This window comes from Hipposideros armiger, unplaced genomic scaffold (genome assembly GCF_001890085.2).
Source record: "Hipposideros armiger isolate ML-2016 unplaced genomic scaffold, ASM189008v1 scaffold_546, whole genome shotgun sequence".
Taxonomy (NCBI): Eukaryota; Metazoa; Chordata; class Mammalia; order Chiroptera; family Hipposideridae; genus Hipposideros; species Hipposideros armiger.
This window is the reverse complement of record NW_017731896.1, coordinates 190,305-217,518: the sequence shown is the minus strand read 5'-3', so window position 1 is coordinate 217,518 and position 27,214 is coordinate 190,305. Positions and strand designations below refer to the sequence as shown.

The following is a 27,214-nucleotide window of genomic DNA, read 5'->3' as shown; positions in this document are numbered from 1 at the left end:
GTCTTAAAAACTACCAATCACGTCACATAACTCACTAGAACTCCATCCTGCCAAGCTAGTGCCACATCGCAGAGGCACCCTGAACACCAGGTCAAATAGCCAGACACCCCCCCCCTAAAAAGCCTCTTTCAATAGGTGGGCCTTACTGGCATCTGACAGGTGGCAACAAGCCTAGGGGGCCCTGGGCCTTTTCCTAAACTGCCTCAGGACCAATATAGGGGGCAGCCAGCTTCAGTTCACACAGAGGCCATCCCCACATGACCCCAGGTCCAGCATGAGCAGCAGCCAACTGCGTACAGCCTTGAGGCACCTACTAGGTAGCTATGGACTGGTAACAGGCAGGTCTGAAACGGCTCTAAGTGGGAGCCCTGCCCAAGAGACACCAGAGCCAACATACCCAGAGGCCAGTGTTAGACAAAACCAGAGTACTACCTGGTTGGAACCTATTAGTGGCACTCTCAAAAGACATTTTCCACAGGCACAAGCGCCCATAGTGGCCAAGCCTCCTCTGAGGGGGGCAACCTCCACACAGCATCTCATACACTGTGAACAGAGCTAATTCTCCCAGCTAATCAGTCTGAGGGTCAATTCCATCCCCTGACAAGCCAAAAGCTATTAAACAGCAACTTCAACAGCGACACCTCTGGAACACACAGGAGACAGGAGAATACAGAGACTGTGCATCTGAGTATAAAGAACACATACTACAAGACCACCCAGCAATGACTGAGAGGCATAGGTGATCTATCTAATACATTGAAGCAATCACAGAGCAACCACCAGAATGAAAAAACAAAGAAACATGTCCCAAGTAAAAGATCAGAAGAAACCTCTAGAAATGGGACTAAATGAAACAGAGGTATCCAACCTTTCAGAGACAGAGTTTAGAACACTGATGATATGAATGTTTAAGGAACTTAGGGAGGACATAAAGAAGGATACAGAAATCATAAAAAAACAAGCAATTAGAACTAAAGAATACAATAACTGAAATGAAGAACACACTCGAAGGAATCACCAGTAGATTAGATGAAGCAGAGGATTGGATACGTGATTTAGAAGAAAAAGCAGAAATCACCCAGTTGGAACAACAAAAAGAAAAAAGAATAAAAAACAATGAAAACAGTTTAAGAGACCTGTGGGACAACATCAAGCACAACAACATTCGCATTATAGGAATATCAGAAGGAAAAGAGAAGAAGCAAGGGATTGAGAATGTATTTGAAAAATGATGACTGAAAACTTCCCTACCCTGGTGAAGGAAATTGACATATAAGCCCAGGAAGTACAGAGAGTTCCAAACAAGCTGAACCCAAATAGGTCCACACCAAAACACATCCTAGTTAAAATGGCAAAGGTTAAAGACAAAGACAGAGTCCTAAAAGCAGCAAGAAAAAAACAGCAGGTTACATACAAAGGAACTCCTATAAGACTCACAACTGACTTTTCTACAGAAACTCTGCAGGCCAGAAGGGAGCGGCAGGAAATATTCAAAGTGACACAAAATAAAGGCCTACAACCAAGATTGCTCTACCCAGCATGGCTATCACTTAAAATTGAAGGAGAGATAAAGAGCTTCTCAGAAAAGAATAAGCTTAAGGAATTCATTACCACCAAGCCAGCATTGCAGGAAATGTTAAAAAGGCTTTATTAAACAGAAGAAAGGGGAAAACAAGTGAACCAAGGAAGACCAGAAATACAAATAACAAAATGGAAATAAATATACACCTATCAATAATCACTTTAAATGTGAATGGGCTAAATGCCCCCAATCAAAGACATAGAGTGGCAAGTGGATAAGAAAATAGGACCCATGCATATGCTGTTTACAAGAGACTCATCTCAGATCAAAAGACACACATAGACTGAAAGTAAAGGGATGGAATAAGATATTTCACGCAAATGGAAATGAGAAAAAAGCTGCAGTACCAATACTTATTTCAGACAAAATAGACTTTAAAATGAAGACTACAGTAAAAGACAAAGAAAGGCACTACATAATAATAAAGGGATCGATTCAACAAGAGGACATAACTCTAGTAAACATCTACGCACCCAACATAGGAGCTCCTAAATATATAAAACAGATTTTGACAGACATAAAGACAGAGATCAACAGTAATGCTATCGTAGTAGGGGACTTCAAAACCCCATTGTCACCAATGGACAGATCCTCCAGACAGAAAATTAACACGAAAACAGTGGCCTTAAATGACACTTTAGACCAGCTGGATTTAATTGATATTTTTAGAGCACTTCACCCCAAAGCAACAGAATATACATTCTTCTCCAGTGCACATGGAACATTTTCCAAGATAGACCACATGTTAGGCCACAAAACAAGTCTCAATAAATTTAAGAAGATTGAAATCACATCAAGCATCTTCTTTGACCACAATACTATGAAACTAGAAATCAATTTTAAGAAGAAACCCAGAAAGCACACAAATACATGGAGGCTGAATAATATGCTACTAAATAGCGAGTGAGTCAAAACTGAGATCAAGGTATCATGCTACCCAATATCAAATCATACTACAAGGCTATGGTAATCAAAACAGTATGGTACTGGCATAAAAACAGGCACATAGATAAAGGGAACAGAATGGAGAGCCCAGAAATAAACCCATCCATATATGGTCATTTAATCTATGACAATAGAAGCAAGAATTTACATTGGAACAAAGATAGTTTATTTAATAAATCGTGCTGGGAAAATTGACTGACACATGACAAAAAATGAAAATAGACCACCTACTTACGCCATATACAAGAACAAATTCAAAATGGATTAAAGACTTAAATCTAAGACCTGAAACCATAAAACTCCTAGAGGAAAACACAGGGAGTAAATTTGCAGACATTACCCTCAGTGATATTTTTACTGATATATTTCCTCGGGCAAGGGAAATAAAAGAAAAAATAAACATATGGGGTTACATCAAACTTAAAAGTTTTTTCACAGCAAAGGAAATCATCAATACAAAAAGGTAGCCTACTCTACTAAATGGGAGAAGATATTTGCCAACAATATATCTGATAAGATGTTAATATCCAAAATTTATAAAACACTCATTCAACTCAACACCAAAAAAACAACCCAATTAAAACAGCAGAGAGTATGAAGAGACATTTCTCTAAGAGGACATACAGATGGCCAACAAGCATATGCAAAAATGTTCAACATCACTAATCATTAGAGAAATTCAAATAAAAACCACAATGAGATACCAACTCACTCTGGTCAGAATGGCTATCATCAATAAATCAACAAGTGCTGGTGAGGTTGTGGAGAAAAAGGAATGCTGGTGCACTGTTGGTGGGACTGCAGATTGTGCAGCCATTATGAAAATCAGTATGGAGGTATCTCAAAAACCTGGAAGTGGAACTACTATATGACCCAGCAATTCCACTCTTAGGTATCTACCCAGAGAAACCCAAGTGCTAATTCAAAAAAATATATGCACCCCTATGTTTATCGCAGCACTATTTACAATAGTCAAGACTTGGAAATAACTGAAATGCCCATCGGTAGATGACTGTATTAAGAAACTGTGGTACATTTACACAATGGAGTATTACTCAGCTATAAAGAAGAATGAAATCATACCATTTGCAATGATATGGAGGGACTAGAGAACATTATGTTAAGTGAAATAAGTCAGTCAGAGAAAGACAAATACCATATGATCTCACTCATATGTGGATCTAAAAAACTGAATGAAAGAGCAAAGTAAACAGAAATAGTCTCAGAGATATAGAGGAAAAGCTGATGGTTGCTAGTTGGGAGGGGGTGGGGATGAGAGAGAAGGGGAAGGGGTTAGACAGCATAAATAGGTTACTACAATATTGCCACAGGGATATTAAAGACAGTTCGGGGAATATAATCAATAATGTTGTAAACATTTTGTAGGGTGTCAGATGTTCACATGTCTTGTTAGGGAGACCACGTCATAGATGGAATAGAGGCTTGATCACTGCACTATACACATGAAACTGATTGTGTAATATTGTATGTCAACTATAATTGAATATATATATAGTCATGGGATGTGGAGTATAGTGTGGGAGTGGAGTCAATGGAATTGTAATAAATATGTATGATATGGGGGGGAATGGGGTGGCGGATTGGGGGAGAGGGGTTGTCACTTTGAGGGGTAAAAAGTATAACTATTGCACTGTCTCGTACACCTAAAACTAATTAAAAAGAAAAGAAAAGAAAAAGAAAAAGGTGAAGGAGAATATAATCAATAACACTGTGATAAGTTTGCATAGTGACAGATGATTACTAGAATTAGTGAGGCGATCACATTGTAAAATATAAAACTGTCAAATCATTATATTGTACACCTGAAACTAATATAACTAATACCATATTGTATATCAACTATACTTAAATAAGCAATTAATTAATTAATTAAAAAAGAATTAACCACTATTAAAAATAATAATAATAAAATAAAATAAGTTTTGATGACTGATGTTCCTCAATAAATATTGTATCAGATATAAATAAAGGAAATTCTTAGAGAAAAAAACAGAGTAAGAAACTAATTCACTTTAAAATTTATTATGAAAAAGAATTCAACCCAATAATGAATTTCTAGATTGTTCTCTACATTATATAATATAAACTCAGATATATTCTTAGTGAATAAAGGGTGTGACCAGAAGGAGGAGATGAAGCGAAAGCACAAAAATATAAGACGAATTCCACATTTAAATTCTCAAAGATACCAAGTGAGCTCTTCTATGATAAATAACAAACTACTCCCTTGGGTCATAAATTTGTTATGCCATGAAAATAAGACAAACTAGAAACAATCTCTGAATCAATCCTGAAGTTACTTCTAGAGAAAGAAAACTCTTAGAGTCTGTGTCCTCGTTCTCCCACTCAGTCCTCGACAAGAGCTTGTCAGAAGTCAAACATCTACTCTTTGAGTTACTTCCCTACAGGGATACTTGACCTGGATGTACACGTGGCCTGGGAGAGCCTGTGGTATGTAACAGCATCTAATTGAACTTACTCCTGTAAAGAAAGAATTTTGTTTCTGTTTTTAGTAAGTGCAAAAACACATAAGAACAAATGCTCAAAGGAGGCCTGCGGTACGGAGGGTGGGGCTGAGTGAGGGGCGGGGGTTGTGAAATAGCACACCTGCTGTTTTATTTATTACATGTGTTCATTCGTAGCTTTGCAAAGTCACTTACTGAAATATTAATTAAAAAGTCAAATAAGTGTAAACAATTATAGCAGGGTCGATTAGGAGCCCGTCCTCCGGAGCCCTGGTTGATCACAAGAAAGGATGACAGAAGAAGATTCTGGTTAATTGGAGAAGAAACAAAGACTGTGAGTGTATATATCACCACCAAATTATGCCATCTCAAAACATATACACACACGTAGTAGTTAATAGTAGCCAAAGAAAGATTCGTATGTCTTATAGATCCTTATTGACTCTAAACTGCCCCTTTCCTTCAATCCCCATCTTCTACCCTCTGCCAACACACAGGGAAACATCTAAATTCTGTAAAGACCCTGAACTGTTTCGTATCAATAAGAAAACCATACAAAACCTCCTAAGTGTCAACATAGCCAGAGGCCGAGTAGAAGAAGCAATGGCTGGAGAGGGAAAGTGGGCCGAGTCTTAAAACATCAAGGCTTAATCCTGTTTTCTCTCTCTCTCTCTCTCTCTCTCTCTCTCTCTCTCTCTCTCTCTCTCTCCATTATCTTTTTGACATCATTTCATTTGGCTTTATCCTTGGTCCACTCTGCTCCAGCCATGGCAGCTTCCTTCCTGTTCTGGGAACGCTCGAGTCCTTTCCTGATTCTGGGCTTTGGCCTTGCTTTCCTTCTACTTGAAGTGCTCTTCCCCCAACAGCCTCATGGCTCACTCCTTCACTTGCTTCATATCTCTGTTCCAATGTCACTTTATCTGTGAGACCAGCCTTCTTCAAAACCCTTATGAACACTTGGCATATAACAACATATTTTTAAGTGTAAGCTCTGCGCATACAAGACCTTCCTTTTGTCACTGCTCTAATCTCAGCAACGAGCAGATGCTCGATCAGTATTAGGAGAATTAAAGAGGAAGTAGCGAAGCTAAAGAGAACATACTCTCCCCTGGATACAAGCCAGGGTGGCTTTTATATGACTGAAAATCAATCAAAGGTGAAAATAAAAGAAATATGTCCATGATTCCCTGGAATCAATGTCTATGCTTATTTATTCAACAGTTTTTTTTCTTTTTCTTTTTTTCTTGGTAATGTATTGTATGGCTTCACTATCTTAACCTTTAAGGACCTAGCCAGGGATTATGAAACGATTTCAATCCAGCACTTTTCGATGCTGTAACATAACATATTATTTGGAAATATCCTAGATGGACAGAGCTGTGTTTATTCTGCTGACATTATTACAAACCTTTCATCCATTATTCCTTTTTAGCACAGTAGATGTCTACAAAGCAGGCACTGTATTTTTATAAAAGCTTAATCCTACTTTTTATGCCTTGGAGTCACAGCCCTTAAAATCATGTCCTTAGTAACTAATCATCACATAGAAAAAAACTGGGTTATCCCCACTTTGAGAGGTTACTAACCGGTAGGAGTATCTAGCTGACTTTGAAGACCTGATTCCTATCTCCCATCTAGTGCAGAAGCAGATCAAGAACAGACAGGCAGGCCACAAAAACATGAGCTGGACACCAAACCTCGTTTCCAAACTCTGAAAGAAGAAAACGTAGACCATGCAATGGCCTCCAAGAATTGCCAAAGGCTTTAGTTAATGTTTGCAAAGAATTCTCAAGATGAAAGCCAGCACAGAAGAGCTAAACCTTACTATTACCACAGCTGGAATGCTTTGCTCAGTGTTTTTCATTCTAGGGGTTGTGTAGTGATCTCTCTTTGTGATTTGAATTTGAACTTCTCTAAGGATTAATGACGCTGAGCATATTTTTCATGTGTTATTAACCTTTGTATACCTTCTTTTGTAAAATGTCTATTTAAATATTTTGCCCATTTCTAAAGAGCTATAATATTGTCTTATTGCGTTTTAAGAGCTCTTTATCCCAGATACAAGCTCTTTGCATATATATAGTTTGCAAATATTTTCTTCCAATTTGTGGCTAGCCTCTGATTTAATTAATATTATTGTTTGATGAGCAATATTTTTAATTCTGATGATGTCTAATTTATCAACTATTTTATAGTTTGCACTTCATGTGTTAAGAAATCTTTGCTCGACACAAATTCCCAAAAATGTTCTCTTAGAATTTTTGGTGTTACTTAATTCTTTTGTTTAGGACTATGGTCCACTTAGAATTAGAATTAATTTCTAAGTGTACAGTTTGAGATAAGCGTTAACATTCGCATACTTTCGTTACAGATATTCCATTATTTCAGTAGCTTTTTTTAGAGACTATCCTTTCCCCATTGAATTAGCTCAGTAACTTTGTCAAAAGTCAATTGATCATTTATAGGTGAGTTTAGGTCCAGAATCTCAATTCTATTTCATTTTCCATCAACTATTTTCCCCCTGACTATCGATCAGACTCTCCTGTTTCTTTATATGCCCAGTAATCTGATTAAAAACTTAGCATTGTATGTCATACATTGTGGTGATTCTTTATTCTATTTTGTTCTTTTAAATTTGCTGGTTGTCCTGTTTTATTATCTGATGAACTTGCCTGGACTCAAACTGAAAAACCTGTTTCTCTGTAGAGAGCTGAAATTTTTTCTCCTTTTTTCCCCCCTTTTTGCCTGGATCTTTGGGGGAATCTCTTGTGCCTGCATAGCTGTGTGATCAGCCAATGACTGCAACAGGGATTATATACAGACAAGTCAAGTCAGTGAAGCTTCTACGCTCTGCCACCCAAACTGTGCATGGGGTCAAGAATTCATTTAAATTTGCAGCAAATAAGTAAGTATCCCCAGGTGTTCAATTTTGCTTGTGCTGCCTAGGGAGTACCATGTGCACATGCTCTTTAGCAATCAGCTTTGAATGTGTGGAGATCATTTGATCTCAGCCCTACTAGTGCTCTCTGCTTCCAAAATTCCCCCCTTAAATTTCCAGCTGCTTTGATACTCTCCCAAACCAAATCAGCCACAGCTAGCTAGTAAACCTGTGTGTTTTTAACACCAGGCAGGTAGGGGTGTGGGGAAAGGGGGTGGGAATGCCCTCAGTCAGAAAGCATCTCAGCCAATGCAGTAGCAGTTTTTTATAAATAAACATTTCCAAGTTCTTTGATGTCTTTGATCATTTTTGAAATGGTTGCATTCAATGGTTTTTTTCCAGTTTTATACCTTTTTTTTTTAAAGTCAGGCTCACCCAGTTAACTGAGGCATGCAGTCACTAGTGGAAATAGAGTCTTACACCATATTTTAAGCACTTATGAATCTATTATCATTATCTCATATATCATTACATGAAACCAAATAAATTACTTCAAAACTTAGCCAACCACAGCAGGAAAAAAAATGCTTGATTGCAAACATTAAATTTCAGATCCAATTTCTATAGGGTTTTGGTAGAAACAGTGAAAGAAATCATATAATTAAGGTGACCATGGTGGTCTGTCAGCCCCACTAAAGGTCTTTAAAATATCCATGACCTACTAGGAACATTTGAAATACATAAAGTTTTTTAGACAAAAGAGTAGACTCAATTTTGACCCAGACCCCTGCTGAGAAAAAAAAAAGCACTACTGAGGACAGAGTATCTCCCTTGAAATGCAGAGTTCATTTTAATTTTAAGAAAATTACCTTGAAGGCTGCTAAACAATGAAGGCTCAGTAACGCCATCACAGCTGCCAGGAGGATGGTGGCTAAGTTCCGTGTGTCCCATAGGGTCTCTACCAGGGGAATACTGCCAACCTGCCAGTCATAGCACAGGGTGACAGGTGCCAGCAGAAGCCACACGTTGAAGGCCAAGAGGTAGGAATAGGTAAGGAATCTACAAAGAGAAGAAAAGGTGCTGAAACATAACTCAAGATCCGTGACATTTTGTAAACACTCATTCGCTCTGTATTCAATAGCATTTTTATACTGTCAACATTATCTTACAGGAAAAGGCAAGGTAAGATGGAGCGCCAGTGATTCCTTTAGTCATTAAATTGATCATTCTGGAATATATCTAATAGGTTCTTTTCATTGTGGTATATACTGACCTTTCAATGGTAACATATAAAGAACTAGTTTCTATGACATATACTTAAAAATTATCATACAAATAAATACATTATAACCAGAGATAAACGCTATGAAGGAAAAGTATGATGCAAGTATATGACAGAAATACTGCCCTGTTGGGTAAGATTTCCTGGGTAAGAGATATCTGAGTGGTCCCTTTTAATACTGCCCAGAATTCTGTAGTAGATATAAAAATATTCATTTGTATAACAGACTGACTATCATTGTCTAGCAGACTGATCCATATTGAATTATTTCCAAAATATCAAAGTATTTGTGATAGGGAGCTAAAGTCTCTTATTCACCAATGAAGGGACTAGCCTTCAAGAGAAGGCAATTACAGCTAGTTGTCCTTGCTCATAGGAATACCTGGTGGACCTAAGGAAGGAAAATGATGGAAACAATGGAAATGAAAATAAGGAAAATAATATCCTGTTTCTTGGCTGTGTCTAGGCACTAAGGTAAAATGGAAAGCATTCTAACTGACGCCCTTCCATTCGGGGAAGAAAAACTGAATTTATTTAAATTTGTTCCATCAACACAAATTTATGACCCTGGAGAATTTCAGAACTCTCAGCACATAACAACTCCATCCAAATCTCTGCACTAGGAGACAACCAAACTCCAGCATGACCGGCTCCTAGAAGTATAAGGCCATATTCCTAGGATGACGCTAGCCTCCCATTAAAATGCCAGCCCAAAAAAGCTCATCCTTGCCTGGAGAATTTACTGTTTGTTCTAGCTAATACCTGGGGAGAGGCCCCATGACCTCCCTATCTTAGAGTGTTTACTTCATAGTACTTACAATTGTGACTATGTATCTCTTACAACTCAGAAATATCTTTCAAAAGGACCTGAGAGCCATCACATTAAAATGCCATCATCAGGGAGGATACGGGCCTATCTTCCAGTCTCAGCGGGAGGACAGAATCCTAACTTCAAATCCTGTCAATGGCAGTTAGCCAGCCTAATCACATAAACACTGACCAACCCTTGGTCATTTCTCACTTCTCTGACTCTGTTGAGCCCCAACTTAACGCTCTCTCTCATTCTCCCTTAAAAATGTCCAATCACCTCTACATAAATCAGAGGGGTGCTTAGCTCTTCCCTGACTGTCCGCAATTCCTGAATAAAATCGATTTTCACGATGTCCAGCTGTGTTTATCTTTGACATGCTACATGGGGTTAAACAGAATAATCAGATACACTCCTTGTTGTCAAGGAGAGTACAATCCAATGGTGAAAACAAGAGGTACAGAATTACAGAATCAGAATGAGATGAGCACCATGAGTGCAGAATGGGGTAAAAAAAAAATCCTCACCCATTTGTCAGATTCTTTGGGAGGGATTCTTGGATTGGCAAAGAGGTTACATCAGAGAATTTGTAAGTTACCTTCCCAGGTATGTGATGAGTCAAGTCACCTCAAATTCCTCTCAGCAAGTAGCTACTTACTGGCTTGGAACATCCTTCCCAGGCCTTCCCAACTGACCTCCTTCCCTCTCCTTCTATCCCTCCAAGGCTGGCAGTAGAAAACCATTAACGGTGATCAGGTGAGGCTCAGTGATGGGGATTACTCATTGGCCTGACTCTCAAACCAGACAGAGAAATAGGATGAAGGGGTGGAGATATTTCAATGGTGTTTCCCAACACTCTGCTCCCTGGTGTTATTTTTAATAAAATGTTAATGTACCAATAGTGTAGTATATACTGAAATCTTGATGAAGTCCAAGCTTTGTTATTTAACAAAAATGAAAACAAAAAAAATTGCCATATCTCTTTTAGGCTTGGGCCTGAAGATTGTCTCAGGAGAACATCAACTCCACAGAAAGATATTGGGTCACTTGGGGCTTTTTCTCCTAGGGCTTCTAAGCTGATGCTCCCTACTTTTTTTCTTTTCTATTCTTTTCTTTTTAGCTCAGTAAGATTCTCTGTGACTTAGCTTTAAAGAATACTGAACCATCAAACTTAACGGGAAAATCATGAGCTTTGTCTCTCAATTACACTCCAGGTCTTAAAAATTACTTTAAAAAAGAATGTCTCTACTTCTTAATATAATAGTTACAAGCAATGATTATACATGGCTGCTAAAATTATTAGATGAGAAGTTGACAGAGTACTTTATAATTGATGGATCAGACTAAATCAGGTGCCTAGAATTTACTCATCAATTTTAACATTACAGAAAGGGAAGCTAACAGCCAGATGTCCTCCTGATGGGTATACACACAACCACCTATGAAGGATCTTGTCAAAAAACAAACAAATAAACTTGGATCTGCTCAAGCCCTTTATTACCAGTTTACATCAAACAGAAAACACCGGAATGCTAAATGACACCACAGGGATGCAATGTGCAAAATCCAGGATGTTGCAAATTCCAAAGAACAAATGATGGCAATTTCTTCAACAAATAATGGGGGGTAGGGGTGGGAGTGGCAGTGACAGGGAGGGTGGCAGAAAGAAGGCATCTATACATTAAAAGAGACTTAGAGACATATCAAACAACGTGCAGATTTTATTTAGATGCTAATTCAGACAAACAACTATTAAAAATACTTATGAGACAGAGAAAAATTGAAACACTGATTGAATATATGATATAGAGAATCAATGTTAATTTTTAAAGTGTGATGGTATTGTGGTTATATTTTGAAGGATCTTTGCCTTTTAGAAATATATACTAAAATATATGCATATGAAGTGAGATGATGTCTGGGATGTGCTTCAAAATGATGGAATGGAGGCAAGGGGGAAGAAGTGAGTGGGGATATGAATGAAGCAAGACTGGTCAGGAGTTATGGAAACTGGAAAACGGGCATGGAGAGAGTCTTTATGCCATTTTCTCTACTTCTGTATACATTTGATACATAATAAAAATTGTTTTTAGTGGAAAATATTTGAAAAGGCAACAGCATTGCAACAGGAACAGTTTTTTATGTCTTACTGTATCTTGGCCATGGAACAGCAGCAAACACTATGCAGGGATTTTTATTTTAATGTTAAATTTACATTTTGTTCTTGCCATACAAGTGGTCCACAGTTTCTCATATTTTCTAGGCTTGCAATACCATACTGACAAAAAGCAAATATAAAGAATCATGTTTTTTAAAGACATGATCTCAATGTAATTACTGAGATTCTTTTTTAAAAATGCTCGCTGTGACTTTTTACACAGATTGTAACCCAAAAAAGTTAAAAAAGTAAAGTAAACCACAGACTAAAAGCAATTTCCCCTTCCTATAGCACTAGGAAGGTCGAGACTATTAACTTACCCCAAGACTATTAACTTATCTCTCTTTTTTTTTTTTAAAGATTTATTTTTTATTTTTTATTGGGGAATTGGGGAAAGGGGAACAGACAAGTTGCTATCCTTTTGTTCTTCAGTCTAGTTGTGGAGGACGTTGCTTCACTGGCCCATGTTGGCACCATCATTGCACTCAACTTATCTCTTTTAATGCATATGTATTATCTGCAGAAACCCAGAGATATCACCTACCTTCTAGTGCATATGAATTCAGATTAATGTTGCTTAAAACCTCCTTGAAATAGTGAAACAGCATTGGAAAATTTTTGCAATTTAAACATAAAGAAGCCACTTGGAATCATGCCAAAACCTAATTACATTGTAGGGGGGCTAGTTGAGCTAGCTATAATCAGCAGCTAAAGTATTCCTTTTTAAATCATTGACTATAAATTACATTTCAAACTCATCATCTTGTTTATTTCTGCTAAAATTTCAGAAATGAAATATGTTGAATACTTCTGCCCTGCTGGGTTCTCTTTTTTTAAAGCAGGAGCAAAACCAATGGATTTTTAACTAATTCTCTACCATGAAGTCTGCTAACAGGAAGAAAGCCACCAGCCTATCTTGTCAACAAAATGGGATATATAGGAAGTCAGGAATTCAGCTTAAACTATTTAGTCATTCATGTATTTTCATTGATAAGCCAGGAAATACATGAAAGGGAAAGGGAAGAAGAGGCCATGGGGGAATTGGCATGTATCAAATAGTACCTAATGAAAGCAGGCGGCTCCTTAAATCTAAATATTCATTCTTATCACACACACACACACACACACACACACACACATTCCAGTGCTTAAGGTGCAAAAATATACATAGATTCTGTCCTTTGCCTTTGAAAACAACCTTTTTGGCTAAGAAATAAGGTAAGCCTAATATATTTCCTTGTCCTAGAAAGATGTCTATGACAGGTACATATGAAAAAATCACATACTGCCAGCAGAAATATACAGAACTTGCTTGTTTTATATAAAATTGTTACTGCTCAAAGGATCCTTCTTTTTCATCCACCAAAAGAAGTGCTTCATTATTTCATAACACAGGATGTTGGGTTGGCTATACCCACATCGCATCCTCTAGGGAAGGGCGTTGACTACACTGTCAATATACCAGCCTCGGTGTAAACCACCTTCACCACCACAGCGGAGCACCCCACCCTGTCCTGACTCTGCCTCTACCCACTACTTTCAGTGATCTGGCCTGCCCCTCTCTAGGCTGTCCCCTATTTTCAACTCCTGAATTATCACTGATGCTTCAAAAGGGCCTCCACAGTCTCACTGTGCCTGAGCAGTAATGAAAGACCTTTTCCAGGCATAACCTGCTTATATCACATTAATATCTTCTTTTTTTGCCTATCACCTTTCCCAGGACTAGCCAAAAAAAGCTACTTCCTACATTACACTTCTCCACAGACAGGAGAGCCTCAATGGAATTCAATAAACGTGGAATTATTACTCTTGGCGGTTTTCCAGGTTTTGAAGGGTAATGAGATCTAGTCCCCTACACTCCAAAAGGGCGTTTTCAGAGCCTGGGTGGTGAGAGCACATACACACATTCTGTGGTTGGGTAATAGTGAAATATAAACATCAAATTCCAATGGCATTCTAAGAAATGCTAGATTAATGCAAAATGGAGGATTAAGGGATGACATCTTAGAATCTGCACAGAATTTAAATAGGTGGAAAGATGGGAGATGGAGTGTTTAGGCAGGGCTACCAAATAAAAATGGCTTCAAACTGTAAATGAACATGATGGTCTCTGAGGACGGTGAATAATAGGGGTCATTTTAGAGTACAGGATTTACAATGTGTCATGTAACATTTTTTTACATGACTCCTACTAAAACGTCTAAAATGAAAACTACCACATCAAATGTTGGTGAGGATGTGAAGAAACTGGGACTTTGGAACGCTACTGTAATTGATTAAACCACTTTGGAGAACAGTAGGCAGTTTCATGAAGTCATAATAAATGCATACTTCATGACCTAGCAATCCTACTCCTAAGTTTATACCCAACAGAATTGCGTACATATGTTTACTAAAAGACATTTACAACATTGTCCATAGCAGCACTACTCTTAACAGTGCACAACTGGAGGCAACCCAGATGTCCATCTACAATAAAATGGACACATATATTGCCGTATATCCATTCAGTGGAAATCTATTCAGCAGTAAGAATGAATGCAACATGGATAAGCATCATAATGCCAATGTGGGAGAAAAACAGAAGACACAACAAAAGAAAAGGAATTCAAGGGAAACCATCAATAGACAAGGACGGGGTGACTGGAAGCAGGACTTGACCCCGAAGACACAGAACTGGGCTGAAAGTAACAAGGCAATCCTAGTAGACTGGCTGGTGTAGAAGGTGGTCTACTGCCCCCACCCCCTGCCTCCTCCGAACAACAGAGTAGGTGCCATACAAATGCTGTGGCCCTTGCAGGGCATTCCAGGGTGAAGCCCTTCAGTAGCAATGAACACTTGCTGCTTTGGCACCTGGGAAAAGAGATGGCAGGACGCTTAGGAAATAGGTACAGAAATCCAAACGACTCTCTGGCCAACTTCTCCTCGCATTTTGTTTTTAAAGTTCTTCTGGACGATAAGAACCAATGGTCTAATCAAACCAGCTCAATTAAACGCAGGGTTGTTTTTTAAAATTCCCGTAAGAACCTGAAAACGGGAAAGGAACAATAAAACCAGGCTTGTTAGGAGCCAAAACAAGTGGCTACAAGAAAAGAAGGCAGCATCGTCTCTTTGGGTCACAGGCGTTCTTCATAGCTCCCTGCTTCTTTTAGCATTTGCTCCATCTCCTCGCTGCTCATGGGCTTCTCATTCAGGATTTTCATAACTGAGACTGGAACATGGCCATCGGGGCTGCTCCAGCCTCCCACTTTCTTTTGTCTTCACTCACCTGTCAACTTGAGTCTTTACTGCCAAATGCACCACTCTCAGGTTTCAAATTTCCTGCGAGCAGCACCTCATTGGCTCGTTTCATCTTTTGGAATCAAGTCCCACAGGTTACTGAACGCTAACTGCTCCTGATCCTTTTGCTCCCAGTGTAGATGTCACTTCCTCTAACAACGTCCCTGTCACAGCCCCCTCATCAAGGCCAGGCAGCTGTCCCTCCTATGAGCTCCCACAGTCCGGGGCTGACATACTGCCCTGTAACTGCTTCTAAATGTGCCTGTCTTCCCACCAAAACAGACGCTCCTTGGGGACAGGACTGTGTCTTGTGTATAATTATTTCCTCAGCACCCAGCTCTTTAAATGAGTGGGTCATGGGGTTTTTAAGAGATCAACCTAATATGAAAATAATGCCTAAAAATCTGGAACTATTTGAATTTTATACTTTTATTACAGCTTGAGGCAACCATATATTTTTCTGCAAAGGTGAAAGACACCTGCTAGGTTTCCAGTTGTCCAGGCACGTAGCTGAAGGATGCAGACGAAGACTCTGCTTTTGTGGAGCCCCTCTCAGCATTCAGTGCTGTGCCAACTTGTGGCACACCATCAAATAGTGAGGAGTGTAGGAGTCAAGGCCCTGACCCTTACATGTCACAGAAGCAGCATGATAAAGATATGCCAGGCTAATTTTTTCTAATTTTGCATTAAACTGCATTGAATATAATTTAAAGGAGAGCTCTTGTTACCATGGAGGAACTATAAAGTGAATCTGAAATCTCTCTGACCTTTTTAATCCATCATTAATACAGTTAACTTTTTAAACTGAGACAGCATCGTCAGAGTAAAAAAAATGAATTTCAGCATCTAAGGCTATCAGCAACAACTTCTTATCCATATATCTTTATACGAAAGCAAATAAAATCTTCTGCAAAGTAAATGTTCGTTTCTTATCAAAGGTCTGTTTCTCTCTGTAAAGTATTTAACATCTTTATTTCAAACCGATATACCATGTCTCATGGAGCACAGGTTTAGCTTCTGTTGAGAAACCATGTACGGACTGCTTACTATGCATGAGGCACAGATTTCCAGATTTCCACACAGGAATCCTGTTGCTATCCTAACAAAACTACACCCATGTAATATGAAAAACTCTTTAAACACATCCAGCATTTTCTAGCTTACAAAGTATTTGCATATAAGGATTATCTGATCCCAACACAATCTCTATGAAGTGGGTATTGCAGTAAGGGCAATAGCCTTAAGGAGGCTGTGACTTGTTCAGTGTCCCACCACAAGTCCAGAGCAGAGCCTGCACACAGCACAGGGTTTTCTGGCTCTGCATAACATTCTCCACTGCATCATCTAGTCTTCTACTGCCACTCTTTATTAATGTAGAGAACTGAAAGGAAATCTGATGGATCAAATATTGATAATATTTCATGGAGAAGCACCTGCCCGACGCCCTGACTGCTTATTCCTTAACAATACAACCCAGATGAACCTGAGCTTTTATTTAAAAAAATCAAACCAACCAACCAAAGAAACAAATTAAAAACAAAAAAAAAAACAAAATAAACGTTAGCATTTAGTTAAAGCAGGGCTGACATAAATTTAACACCAGTATGTATTCTCCTATACAGCACAGTAAACAGAAGATTGCATTGATTGAAATGTTTATTAGAGTACCACACAGCAAGAAATAGAATCCTCAAAGAAAAGCATGGGCTCGGTATTTTATTCATTATGAAAAGCAATTTTTGCCTTTCTATTACAATGTGAGACAAAGTTAAAGACTTTCTTCTTTCCTTTTTAGCAGCTTCTCAGGGATTGACGTTTGGAATGAAGACACAATATGTAGATTTAAAGAATTACATAGTTTTCTTCAAGCAGTAAAGTGTCAACAAGTGACCCAGACCTGCGTTTTCTAACAAGTGGTCCCTAGTCCAGGGATATAATTTGCTACCTCCACAAGCTCCCTCTTCTGACTCCCTCCCCTTTCCTCTTCCTTGTATTTCTCCCCCTCACTCCCAGGGTCCAAAACAAATTACATAAATTACTATTACATAATGTCATTTTAGTTGGGAAAACTATACTCATCGACCTTGATAAGTTCTTTCATCCTTTTCTACTTTTCTATGAACATAGAAAATAAATAATGGGGACAACAGCCCCTTTGTAGAGAGCTCTTTAGCCACAGAGGACACAGTTTATACTTGAAGATTTCTAAAAGGGTGACATGTGACACACACTGCCCTCCAGACACACTTAGGTTTCTGGTCAGATAGAGTCTATTACCCAACTTCGTGCCCTATTCAATCAGATTGTCTGTGACATGAACCAGGGAATCTTTATTTTTACATGCTTCCCTGGGTGACTCTGATATTCACTTTAGTTTGGTAATCACTGCTTTAAAAATCAGAATAATTCAGTTTCATTTCAAAAAAAACCTATGTGTGGAGGACCTCCTAACACAAGGCCCTGCTAGTTGCTAAAGCTAGAACAGGGCAGCTCATTTTGCATAGATCTCTTTAAACACACAGTGTATTTTTTTAAAACAAAAATAATTTAAATTTAAGTAAATTTGTTCAGAGTTTATTATGAGATAGGCCATATTCAGAGCTTTAAGAACTATAAATATTAGGATGACAAAGTGCTCTATGGCTGTAACAATCAAAACCTAAGGTTTTTGTGGTTTGAAACTATCAACTGAATATTGAAAAAACAAGAAGCTTCTTTAGAAGGTGGATGTTGAGTTCCATCTTAACATTATTTCATATTTTGATGTTTTCCTACAAAGTAATACAAGCCTTTGCCTATATTGTTATGAGAAACAGATCTACCTACTTAAGCAAATACATTCTACCTGCTTATCCAAGACCACATCTCATGAAAAAAACATGATGCTGATAGGAGGGCTGTATATTCTTTCACCGCAAATCCTATTTTATCTATTTCCTGGATTTGAAGACAACCATTTTCAATATTATTCAAGCGATGTTTCTTCCATCACATAAACACTGCTTTACATTCTGTCCCCTTCAAACCTTGTAAGACGGAAAACCAATGACCTTGCAGCCTAGAGAGGCTTAATAGTGGAAACATGTTTTCTTTTCTACAGGCTTCTGCCCTATGCACAAGCCATACTTAACATGGGCTTTTGTTTTTATTTTTAATTCAAGATCAACAAGATTGAATTTTGAAATATCACATTTCTAAAGAGACATATAAACATATGAGTAAATCCTGGGCTAACTGACAATTCTCTGACAGGACAAGTTACACATCGATCTATTCCATCACTTCTCAAATTCAAGTCCACTGAAACCAGAATCTTTGGTTTTGGAAGTAGAATCTTTGGGCCTTGGAGGCCAAAATTGCATTTGGCTTAGACTATTGGGCCTGGGGAACTTGCTTGTCAAGGAAAGTTGTGCAACTAAAATACAGTATCTCCTCTGTTGTTTAACTTCCAAATCAAAAGTAGAAACATTTATAATTCAATGTCATGTCATTCAATTGATCCATGAAATCCTAATTACAGGCTGAAAAGGTTATTGATCAAGCATACAGAATTACTGACAGCTAATACAACCTAAATGTTTGGATTAAAATGAAAAAGTGAAAGATTAAGGGCCTTGTTCCGAGCATATCCTGAATAATGCTCACCCCCACCCCCAAATCTGTATTGATCTACTTTGTGATTTGACATACCCAATGGTCAAGAATAAAAAGTCACATTCTAAATGGCTCTCAAACTGCTAAGATAAACTGTATCAAAATATAATTTAAAAATATTGAAAACATAGTCTTCATAAATTTACACAGTGAAAACTAAAGTTTTATATAACTTATTTATAAGGGAACCAGAAACTTGACAAAGCCAGTTAAACTGCAAGATAGTTTGAATTAAGCAAAGCCTTCTTAGTTATAACACCAAAAGCACAAGCAATAACAATGAAAAAGTCGATAAATTGGACTTGACCAAAATTAAAAACCATCGAGAATGTGAAACAACACACAGAAAGGTAGAAAATGTTTATAAATCATATATTTAATAAGGACTTATATCTAGAGTATATAAAGAACTGTTACAACTCAATAATAAAATGACAGATAACCTAATTAAAACCTGGACAATGGATCTGAATAGAAATTTCTCCAAAGAAAATATAGAAATGACCAATATGCACATGAAAAGATGCTCAACATCATTAGCCATCAGGGAAATGCAAATCAAAACCACAATGAGATACCCTTTCACATCCACTCATATGGCTACGATTTAAAAAAAAAAAAGATTGTGCTCGCTTTGGCAGCACATATACTAAAATTGGAATGATACAGAGAAGATTAGCATGGCCCCTGCGCAAGGATGACACGCAAATTCGTGAAGCGTTCCATATTAAAAAAAAAAAGAAAAAAAGAAAAAGATTGTCAAAAAGACAAGTGTTGGTGAGGATATGGAGAAACCGAGCCCTCAGGTAAAATGATGCGGATGCTTTGGTAAACAGTCTGGCAGCGCCTCAGAAAGTTAGATGTAGAATTAACGTATATGACCTGGCAGTTCCAGTCCTAGGTAACCACGCAAAAGAAACGAAAACATACATTCAAACAAAAACTTGTACATGAATGTTCACAGCAGCATGATTGATAATAGCCATAAAAGGGAAACAACCCAAATGTCCATCCACAGATGAATAGAAAAATAAAAAGCATACAATGGCATAGTACTGGGGAATAAAAAAGAACACAGTACTGACATATGCTACAACATGGATGAATCCTGAACACATGAAAGATGGCAGTCACAAAAAATGGAATCGTATGATCCATTTATATGACATATCCAGGAAAGGTAACTTTATAGAGACAAGACGCAGATCAATGGTTGCCCAGCATTGGGGGACTGGGGTGAAATGGAGAGTGGCTGCTAATAAATACAAGGTTTCTTTATGGTGTGATGAAAATGTCCTATAATTGATTGTGATGACGGTTGCACAACTCCATAAGTATACTAAAAACCATTAAATTGTACGCAGTAAATAGGTAAACTGTATGGTATGCAAATGATATCTCAAAAAACCTGTTATTAAATATGTGTGTTGCATATACATATCAAATAAATACATACATATATAAATATATAAATTGAATTTAGAAAAACAGGGTTTTTCATAGCTATTAAAAACAGAATGAGATTGATAAATTAGATATAAATTTGCTAGAAATCCTGCAAGGCAGTATAGCTATAACATTTTAAGTTTTATTTATATAGAAATTTATATAGAAAATATACTAGAGAAAAAAGAAATAGTCACCCTCACCTCATTTCCTTATATGTTAAATTCTAAGTTGTAAAATATAGTAAATGTAAATTATAAGTCAACCACAGTTGCATTACTCTAGGTTTGTTAGATAACACCCTACATTACAGAGAAGGTCACACAGTCATCTTTTGTCTCAGTCCCACGTCTCAGACCATTTTTCTTAACAAAGGTTTCTCATGAGCATACCACAATGATTTTGTACCTCAGTTTTGTTAAGCAGAAAGAAGTGGGTATTTCACCCTAGCTAAACACATGGAAGTAGATAATCTAAAAGAGAAGGAATTTCAGAACTAAAGTCATAAGAAATAACATGAAGCAAAGGAAAGTTTGACCAAGCTACTCCTAAAAGCTATTCAGACTTTTTAAACTACATGTAATTAATAATTACAATTATTAAAGGGAGAGGAAGCTAATCTGAAAATTCTCACCTAATAACAGAGTAATTTATTATATATACTTTAAAAGAAGATATAGTACTTGCAAGACAGAAGCAAAGATTCTAGAAATGTTGTTCAGAGTTTATAAATCCAGTAAAAGAGATAAAGCACTAATGAGGTAGAGTGACAGCGGAACGATAAATCTATGATTAGTAAAGACAGGCTCACAGATCTAGCCAAACCATCGTTAAATTGCACAACTGATGAGAAAGAAAGAAAAACCAACAGAACTAGGAAACAGACCAAGCTAATCCAATTTAAGAATCATCAGTGTACCAGAGGTCAAACAATTATGCAAACAGAGTAGAAACTTTACTCAGGGAAGGAATTAAAGACAATTTTCTGGATGCTCAAAAGAGTCAATTCTGATGCAGCTATCTTAGAGGAATGCGAAAAGCCATTTATAACAACTGTCACTGAAATGTCTCTGCATATTTGTGAATTTTAAGTATGAAATACAGGAATAAAAAGTTTTTTTCTTAAAAAAAGGAGAGGAAGAATATAAAGGTGTAAGAGATATTCTACTCTATCATTTTACACTGATAGCATAAGTGAACATAGTCACTTAGATGGATTTATAGACAGAAAGTCCTGGATTTGATGTGTATCAGACCCCTCTGAAAAAGTATATACGTGCCTTGGAAGTGAAAGGCAGAACCTGATAAATGACTGTCCTAAGGTCCTAATTTTGCCAGGGGTTCCAGGATAATAATGCAACCTAACCTCCTTGGCAACTTAGATGGTACAAATAGGATGGCAGTGAGTCAGAGACCAAAGGCCCTTGTCCTGACACCAAGGACTTTGGGGCAGGTACTTGTTTACTGATAACAGAAGATGTGAGTGAAATAATTGGTAGGGGGTTTGAGAGTAGTCTGTTCTTGTTCTTGCCCATCTGTCTCTTTTGGCTGTGCATCTTAGCTTTTGGAGGCTGGCAGCTCAGGGAACAGGCTGCACCTAACTATAAAGATAAGAATGAATGCTCAAATTTAGGAGACAAGAAAGCTTGGAGAGAAACCAACCCAAAGCTAAAGGAAATGGAGCCATTAAGCAAAAACAGGATCTGGCAAAGCTGGTTTTGCTCTTAAAAGTAGAAAGTAGCTATTTAAGGAGATACAGAAACTGAACAATTTATCAATGAGCTAAAAATGTCCAAACAAGGAGCCCTGGAGATTTTGAAAGCCAGTGAGAGATACCTAAAAAGGACAAATTGATTGCAACATTAACAAAAAGCTGATTTAGACATGTCAAGCTTAATTAAAGGTTTAATTAAACAACATTTTGAAAAATACAGGCTATAAACAACAATTTATAAGGCTCTAGACTGCCTTGAAGGCATAAGCTAATGCTAGAGGTTGGATACTATATGATTTCTGAAGCCATATTCAAGATTTTTAAAATACAGATATATGTTGTAAGTAATGAAAACAATTGTAACATAATATCTATTATAAAAATGGGTTAATCAGATGGGAAGTTCTCCTTTTTGAGTGAAAAATAGTCTTGAAAGAAATGAAGAAAAGGCTAGGAACTAAAGAAAAATATACAAGGCAAAGAGAAGTAGAAATGTATCAAGTAAAACGTAATGTAAATGAATGAAACAAAGCAAAGATCACTGCCTGGCATAAAAACAAAATCCAACAATCTGTTATCCTTGAGGGATACAAGTAAAACAAAATATAAATGGGCTGTAAGTCAAGGTTTAGTTTAGGATTTATAGGTCTTTGCAAATTTAAGAAAGTGAAAATTATAAAAATGATATTAGATGGTAAGTATAGAAAATTACGAAAATTTAAGGCCAGTATATGTTAATGTTTAAACATTATAGCAACAATATATTGTGAAGAAAATATATTGAAATCGTCAAACATAATTATACATGAAAGCTTTAGCAGTACATCACAACAGATTCAATAGGTAAGGAGTTAAAAACCTTCTCAATGAACCAATCCACTGATCAACATTACTTCTTGATTCAATATATCTAAATCTCTTAAGGACAAATGGTAAAATATAATTAGCTGTATCTTAGTAAAAATCGCTGTTCATTTTTGTTTGCCACTTTCAGCCTCCCCACTGATTTTAATTGTACTAACAGGGATGATGTCCAGTCAACCTCCACACACCTCTCTGTGCATTGTTCTGTGACATTTGCCGTATGGGCCACGCTACAGGTATTTATTACTGATGATAAGTGCTCAATACAATGCTTTTGAATAAACAAATATATACCTGTATGAGAACAACAGCAATAATACTGACAAAACAGAACCAAAAGTTGAAAAGAATTCCGAAGGTATGAATAGTAGTTTCTTATCTCCCCTTACTCTGAATAAAACACAACCCTCTTTTCTTTAAAATACAAAGCCAACCTATCAATTAGGATTACTTAAAAAAATCTAATAAATACCAGATAACGTTTAAACAGCGGATTTCTACTGACCTTGTAAGAATGTAAGGCGAAAACGAAGCTGGATTATCCTGCTCTGAAAAGAGGGGCGTGGAGCCCCCCATTATCCACAGACGGAAGTACAAAACAATAATCACCTTCAGGGAAAAAGAAGATTTGGTAAGAAAATCATTGCTCGTTGCGGGTAAGCCCCACCTTTCTGGAGGATACTTCCAGATGCTTTACAAATATTTCGTTTTGCAAACAATTTTTCTAGGGAGCATTTCTATAAAATTCTAAGATTCAAGATGAGTAGGAAAAATGGAAATAGCTGGGAGGGAGAAGAGTCAAAACCATGAAGGTGATGAGGGAGCAGCAAGCAAATGCTTAAAAACACAGCTGTCATCCATTTTGTTAAAGGCTTTCCAGCTCACCTGAGGCCTCTCAATCCGAGAGGTAAATGAGAAGGCTGATGCTGAGAGGTAATTTGCCCAGAATCCCATACCTAGTAAACTGCAAGAGCCAGGAGTTGAACCCATGTCACTGGTCTCCAACACCCAATTTCTTAACCATTCCACTCACCCAGCCCTATGAAAGCTAATTTAAAATATGATAGATAACACTGCTGTGTCTTGAATGAATACATTCGGGAATGTTCTAACCCTTGAATGCCCTGAAAGCAAAACACTCAAGAAGGATCATTTCAATAACCCCAGAGAACATTTTTTTGTGTCACCCAATGGAATTTTATCACTAACTGATGCTGTCACGTTGCAAAGATACTGGGAAATTCTTTAAAGAAATGCTTTGCCCCTTCTGCTGAAATCGTCTGATCAAGCCTCCCTCCCTCATTCAGTTTTTTCGTACTCATCTTCTTCCATAAACATGTTTTAGTGTTGAGAAAAAAAAAAGTCATATTAATTGTGAACAATACAATTCAAAGATATTTTCATAAGTTTCCTATCAAAACTTATTATAAATTTTGTCAGGGAATTTATGACAAACAGAAACAGCATAAGAGACTGGTCTCCTAATCTCCTTGAATAGAAATATCCAACAACATAAAAAAATGATTAATATGATAGAAGCCAAAGATGGCCACCAAGAATTCCTACCCTTTTTGTATATACATTCTGCTTTTCCTGTCAAGAAATGGAGTCAATTGCCCTGCCCCTTAAATCTAGGTTGGTCTTCTGACTTGCATCAGCCAACAGAAGGAAGTAGAAGGTGCAGTGTGTCAGCTCTGGGCCTAACCTTTCACAGGTCCTGCAACTTTCGGTTCGTTCTTTTAGAACCCAGCTGCCATTATGTAAAGAAGTCCTGCCTATCCTGCTAGAGAGCGCGGCCACAGGGAAGGGCCCTAGAGGATGAGATATCACAGAGAAACTGCCTAGCTCAGCTGACAGCAGCATGAATCTGCTTGGGTAACCCCAGCCCAAAATCATAATGAGCAGAAGATCCATCCAGCCGGATGCTGCCTAAACTAAAGCATTTAGGGCAGATGTACGGTGGTAATGGTTTTAAGGCCTGACGTTTTGGGGTGGCTTGTTATGCAGCGATAGATAACTGAAACAGCCAACTTTGTGCTGCTGAGGCAACTCCACATCAGCACTTGGAAAGGAACTGGTAAAATGCTATAGTTCACACTGTCTGTGTCCCTGAGTTCACATATCACTAGAATGCTTTCACACATACCTTCTAACGCTTTGTAACATTTATGGCATGTTAACTCTTTGATCCTAAGATCAAGCTGTTAAATCTATTGCTGATTCTTTTAAATAATCTGGATCATGACTCTGAGCCAAGTTACAGTGAAACATCCCTTATCAGATATTTCAAAAGAGTGTATGTACTTACATAACTTATGACCAAAATGGCCCTTTTGAAGAATGGCCTCATGGTAAGCAGGAAATTTCTATTACTGCTTGCTGTCAGATACCTGAAATAGGAAAGAAAAAAAAAATCTTATGTGTTCGAGTCCACCGCACATCAACTCCTCCTTTCAGTGTGACTATCGCTGCAGTTCTGAAGAAGGCTGGAAAAGACCGAAGCCAAGAGTGTGGCTTCGGGAGCCAGGCCACCTGGGTTTCAAGCCCCCACCTCTACTGCTTACTGTCTGAAAGACTGTGGAGCAAGTTTCTTAACATTTTTATGCATCTGTTTTTCTCACATGACAGTATCTACTTCACAGAAAAGTTGTAAGGAGTAAATGAGATAATCCATGGAAAGGACTAGCACTATGAACTGTAAACACTACTATCCCATCGAATCCCAAATCATCCAGGCATTCTGGCCACTACATGGTTACACTGGTCACAGGGATGACCTTGAACAAAACAGGAGTTTATTTATCTACTTAATTTGAGAGGCACAGTATGTCCCTCCCACAAAACATCTCACCAATGTCTTACCCATAAAAATAGAGGACGCCAGGGCTGTGTGAAGTTAAATAATGTATCCAAGGTAACAAAGTTGGTAGGCACCAGTGGTGGGATCAGAGCTCACACATAAACAGTGGACAGTTTGCTCACCTGCCTGTGGCCTTTGGAACCAAACTAGGTTTATAAGAATGTCAACTTCTAGTGGGGCAGGAACTTGTGTGGAACCCTGTATGTGCCACAGAGCACTCACTTGTACGAAGTGGGAGCAACATGTATCTACATATAAGACATACGATTGGCTGGCTTTACAAGCAACAATGAAAGGGAAGCAAGAAGCGGCTATTAACAACCCCCAGCAAAAACCTAAACAAAGCATTTTCATCAACATGCAGGTTTCTCTATTTTAAAATACAGAATGGAGGGGGAAAAGTCAAATTGAATCATGTAATCCAGCAAGCATGTCCCACCTCATCTTTATTTCCCCTACCCATTTTTTTCTTTTACTCTTTTTAATCCAATTTCTCCTCAAAGGATTTCTCCCCAGAATCTCTTAAAATTTGCATTTGAATGGAGTCTCCTTACACAATGGGAATAGTCTATAGAACAGAGATCCTTTGGAAGGACTTGAATGGGTAAGTATCACAAAGACATGTCCACCTTGATAACTGCTTACAAAATATATGTGGTTCTTCTGTTTTGTTAACAGTTACATATGTCCAAATGGCACTGTAAGGAGGTGACGGTGTCACTCCAAGGCTGGTCTTTTCCTTCTTGCTTCTTTTTTCCTCTTTCTGGTTCATAAACAGCTGAAGGTCTGACCTTTGAAGTAGTTAATGAGTGGAGAAAAAGGGGTGAGTCCTAAAAAACACTACAGAGAGCCAGCGTTTCGCAAGCTCTGGACTGGATCTATCCCCAAGCACTACATTTAAATTCTTTTTCCTCCCTTAGCTCTCAAAAGAGAGCTTGGCAAGGAGGAAGGCCAAAGATACCATCAACTCTCACCATGCAGGTGCATCGCTAATGTTCCAAGATAGGCTTAAGGGAGTCCAGCACATCCTGAAACTGGACGCAAGATTTTACGTGTTTCCATCTGTGTATTTCTCTGAGGCAAAGTCCTTGGCTGTGCTCTTCAGTGTTAACCGAGTCTGTGATTCCAAACGGAATAAAGCTCTGCTAAGCATGTTCTCTCTGCTCTGCCTTTACTCGGACTATCCTTGTTAGAATAACTTAACAAAGACCAACCCTGGATATTTCTGCTATTCCTTGATGTAAGTAAGATAAATAGC

The 27,214-nt window shown here is 37.9% G+C and overlaps 1 protein-coding gene across 1 annotated transcript in view; it reads right to left on the bottom strand.

The window, feature by feature from the left end:
- Positions 1 to 27,214, bottom strand: part of TMTC1 (transmembrane O-mannosyltransferase targeting cadherins 1) — a 268,764-nt gene that overhangs the window by 130,319 nt on the left and 111,231 nt on the right. The window contains exons 6-8 of the mRNA XM_019668969.1: positions 25,405 to 25,486; positions 23,602 to 23,705; positions 8,761 to 8,950 (exon numbers count right to left, since the gene is read on the bottom strand). Of these exons, the coding sequence (XP_019524514.1) occupies positions 8,761 to 8,950; positions 23,602 to 23,705; positions 25,405 to 25,486 (376 nt within the window). The remainder of the gene's footprint in view (positions 1 to 8,760; positions 8,951 to 23,601; positions 23,706 to 25,404; positions 25,487 to 27,214) is intronic.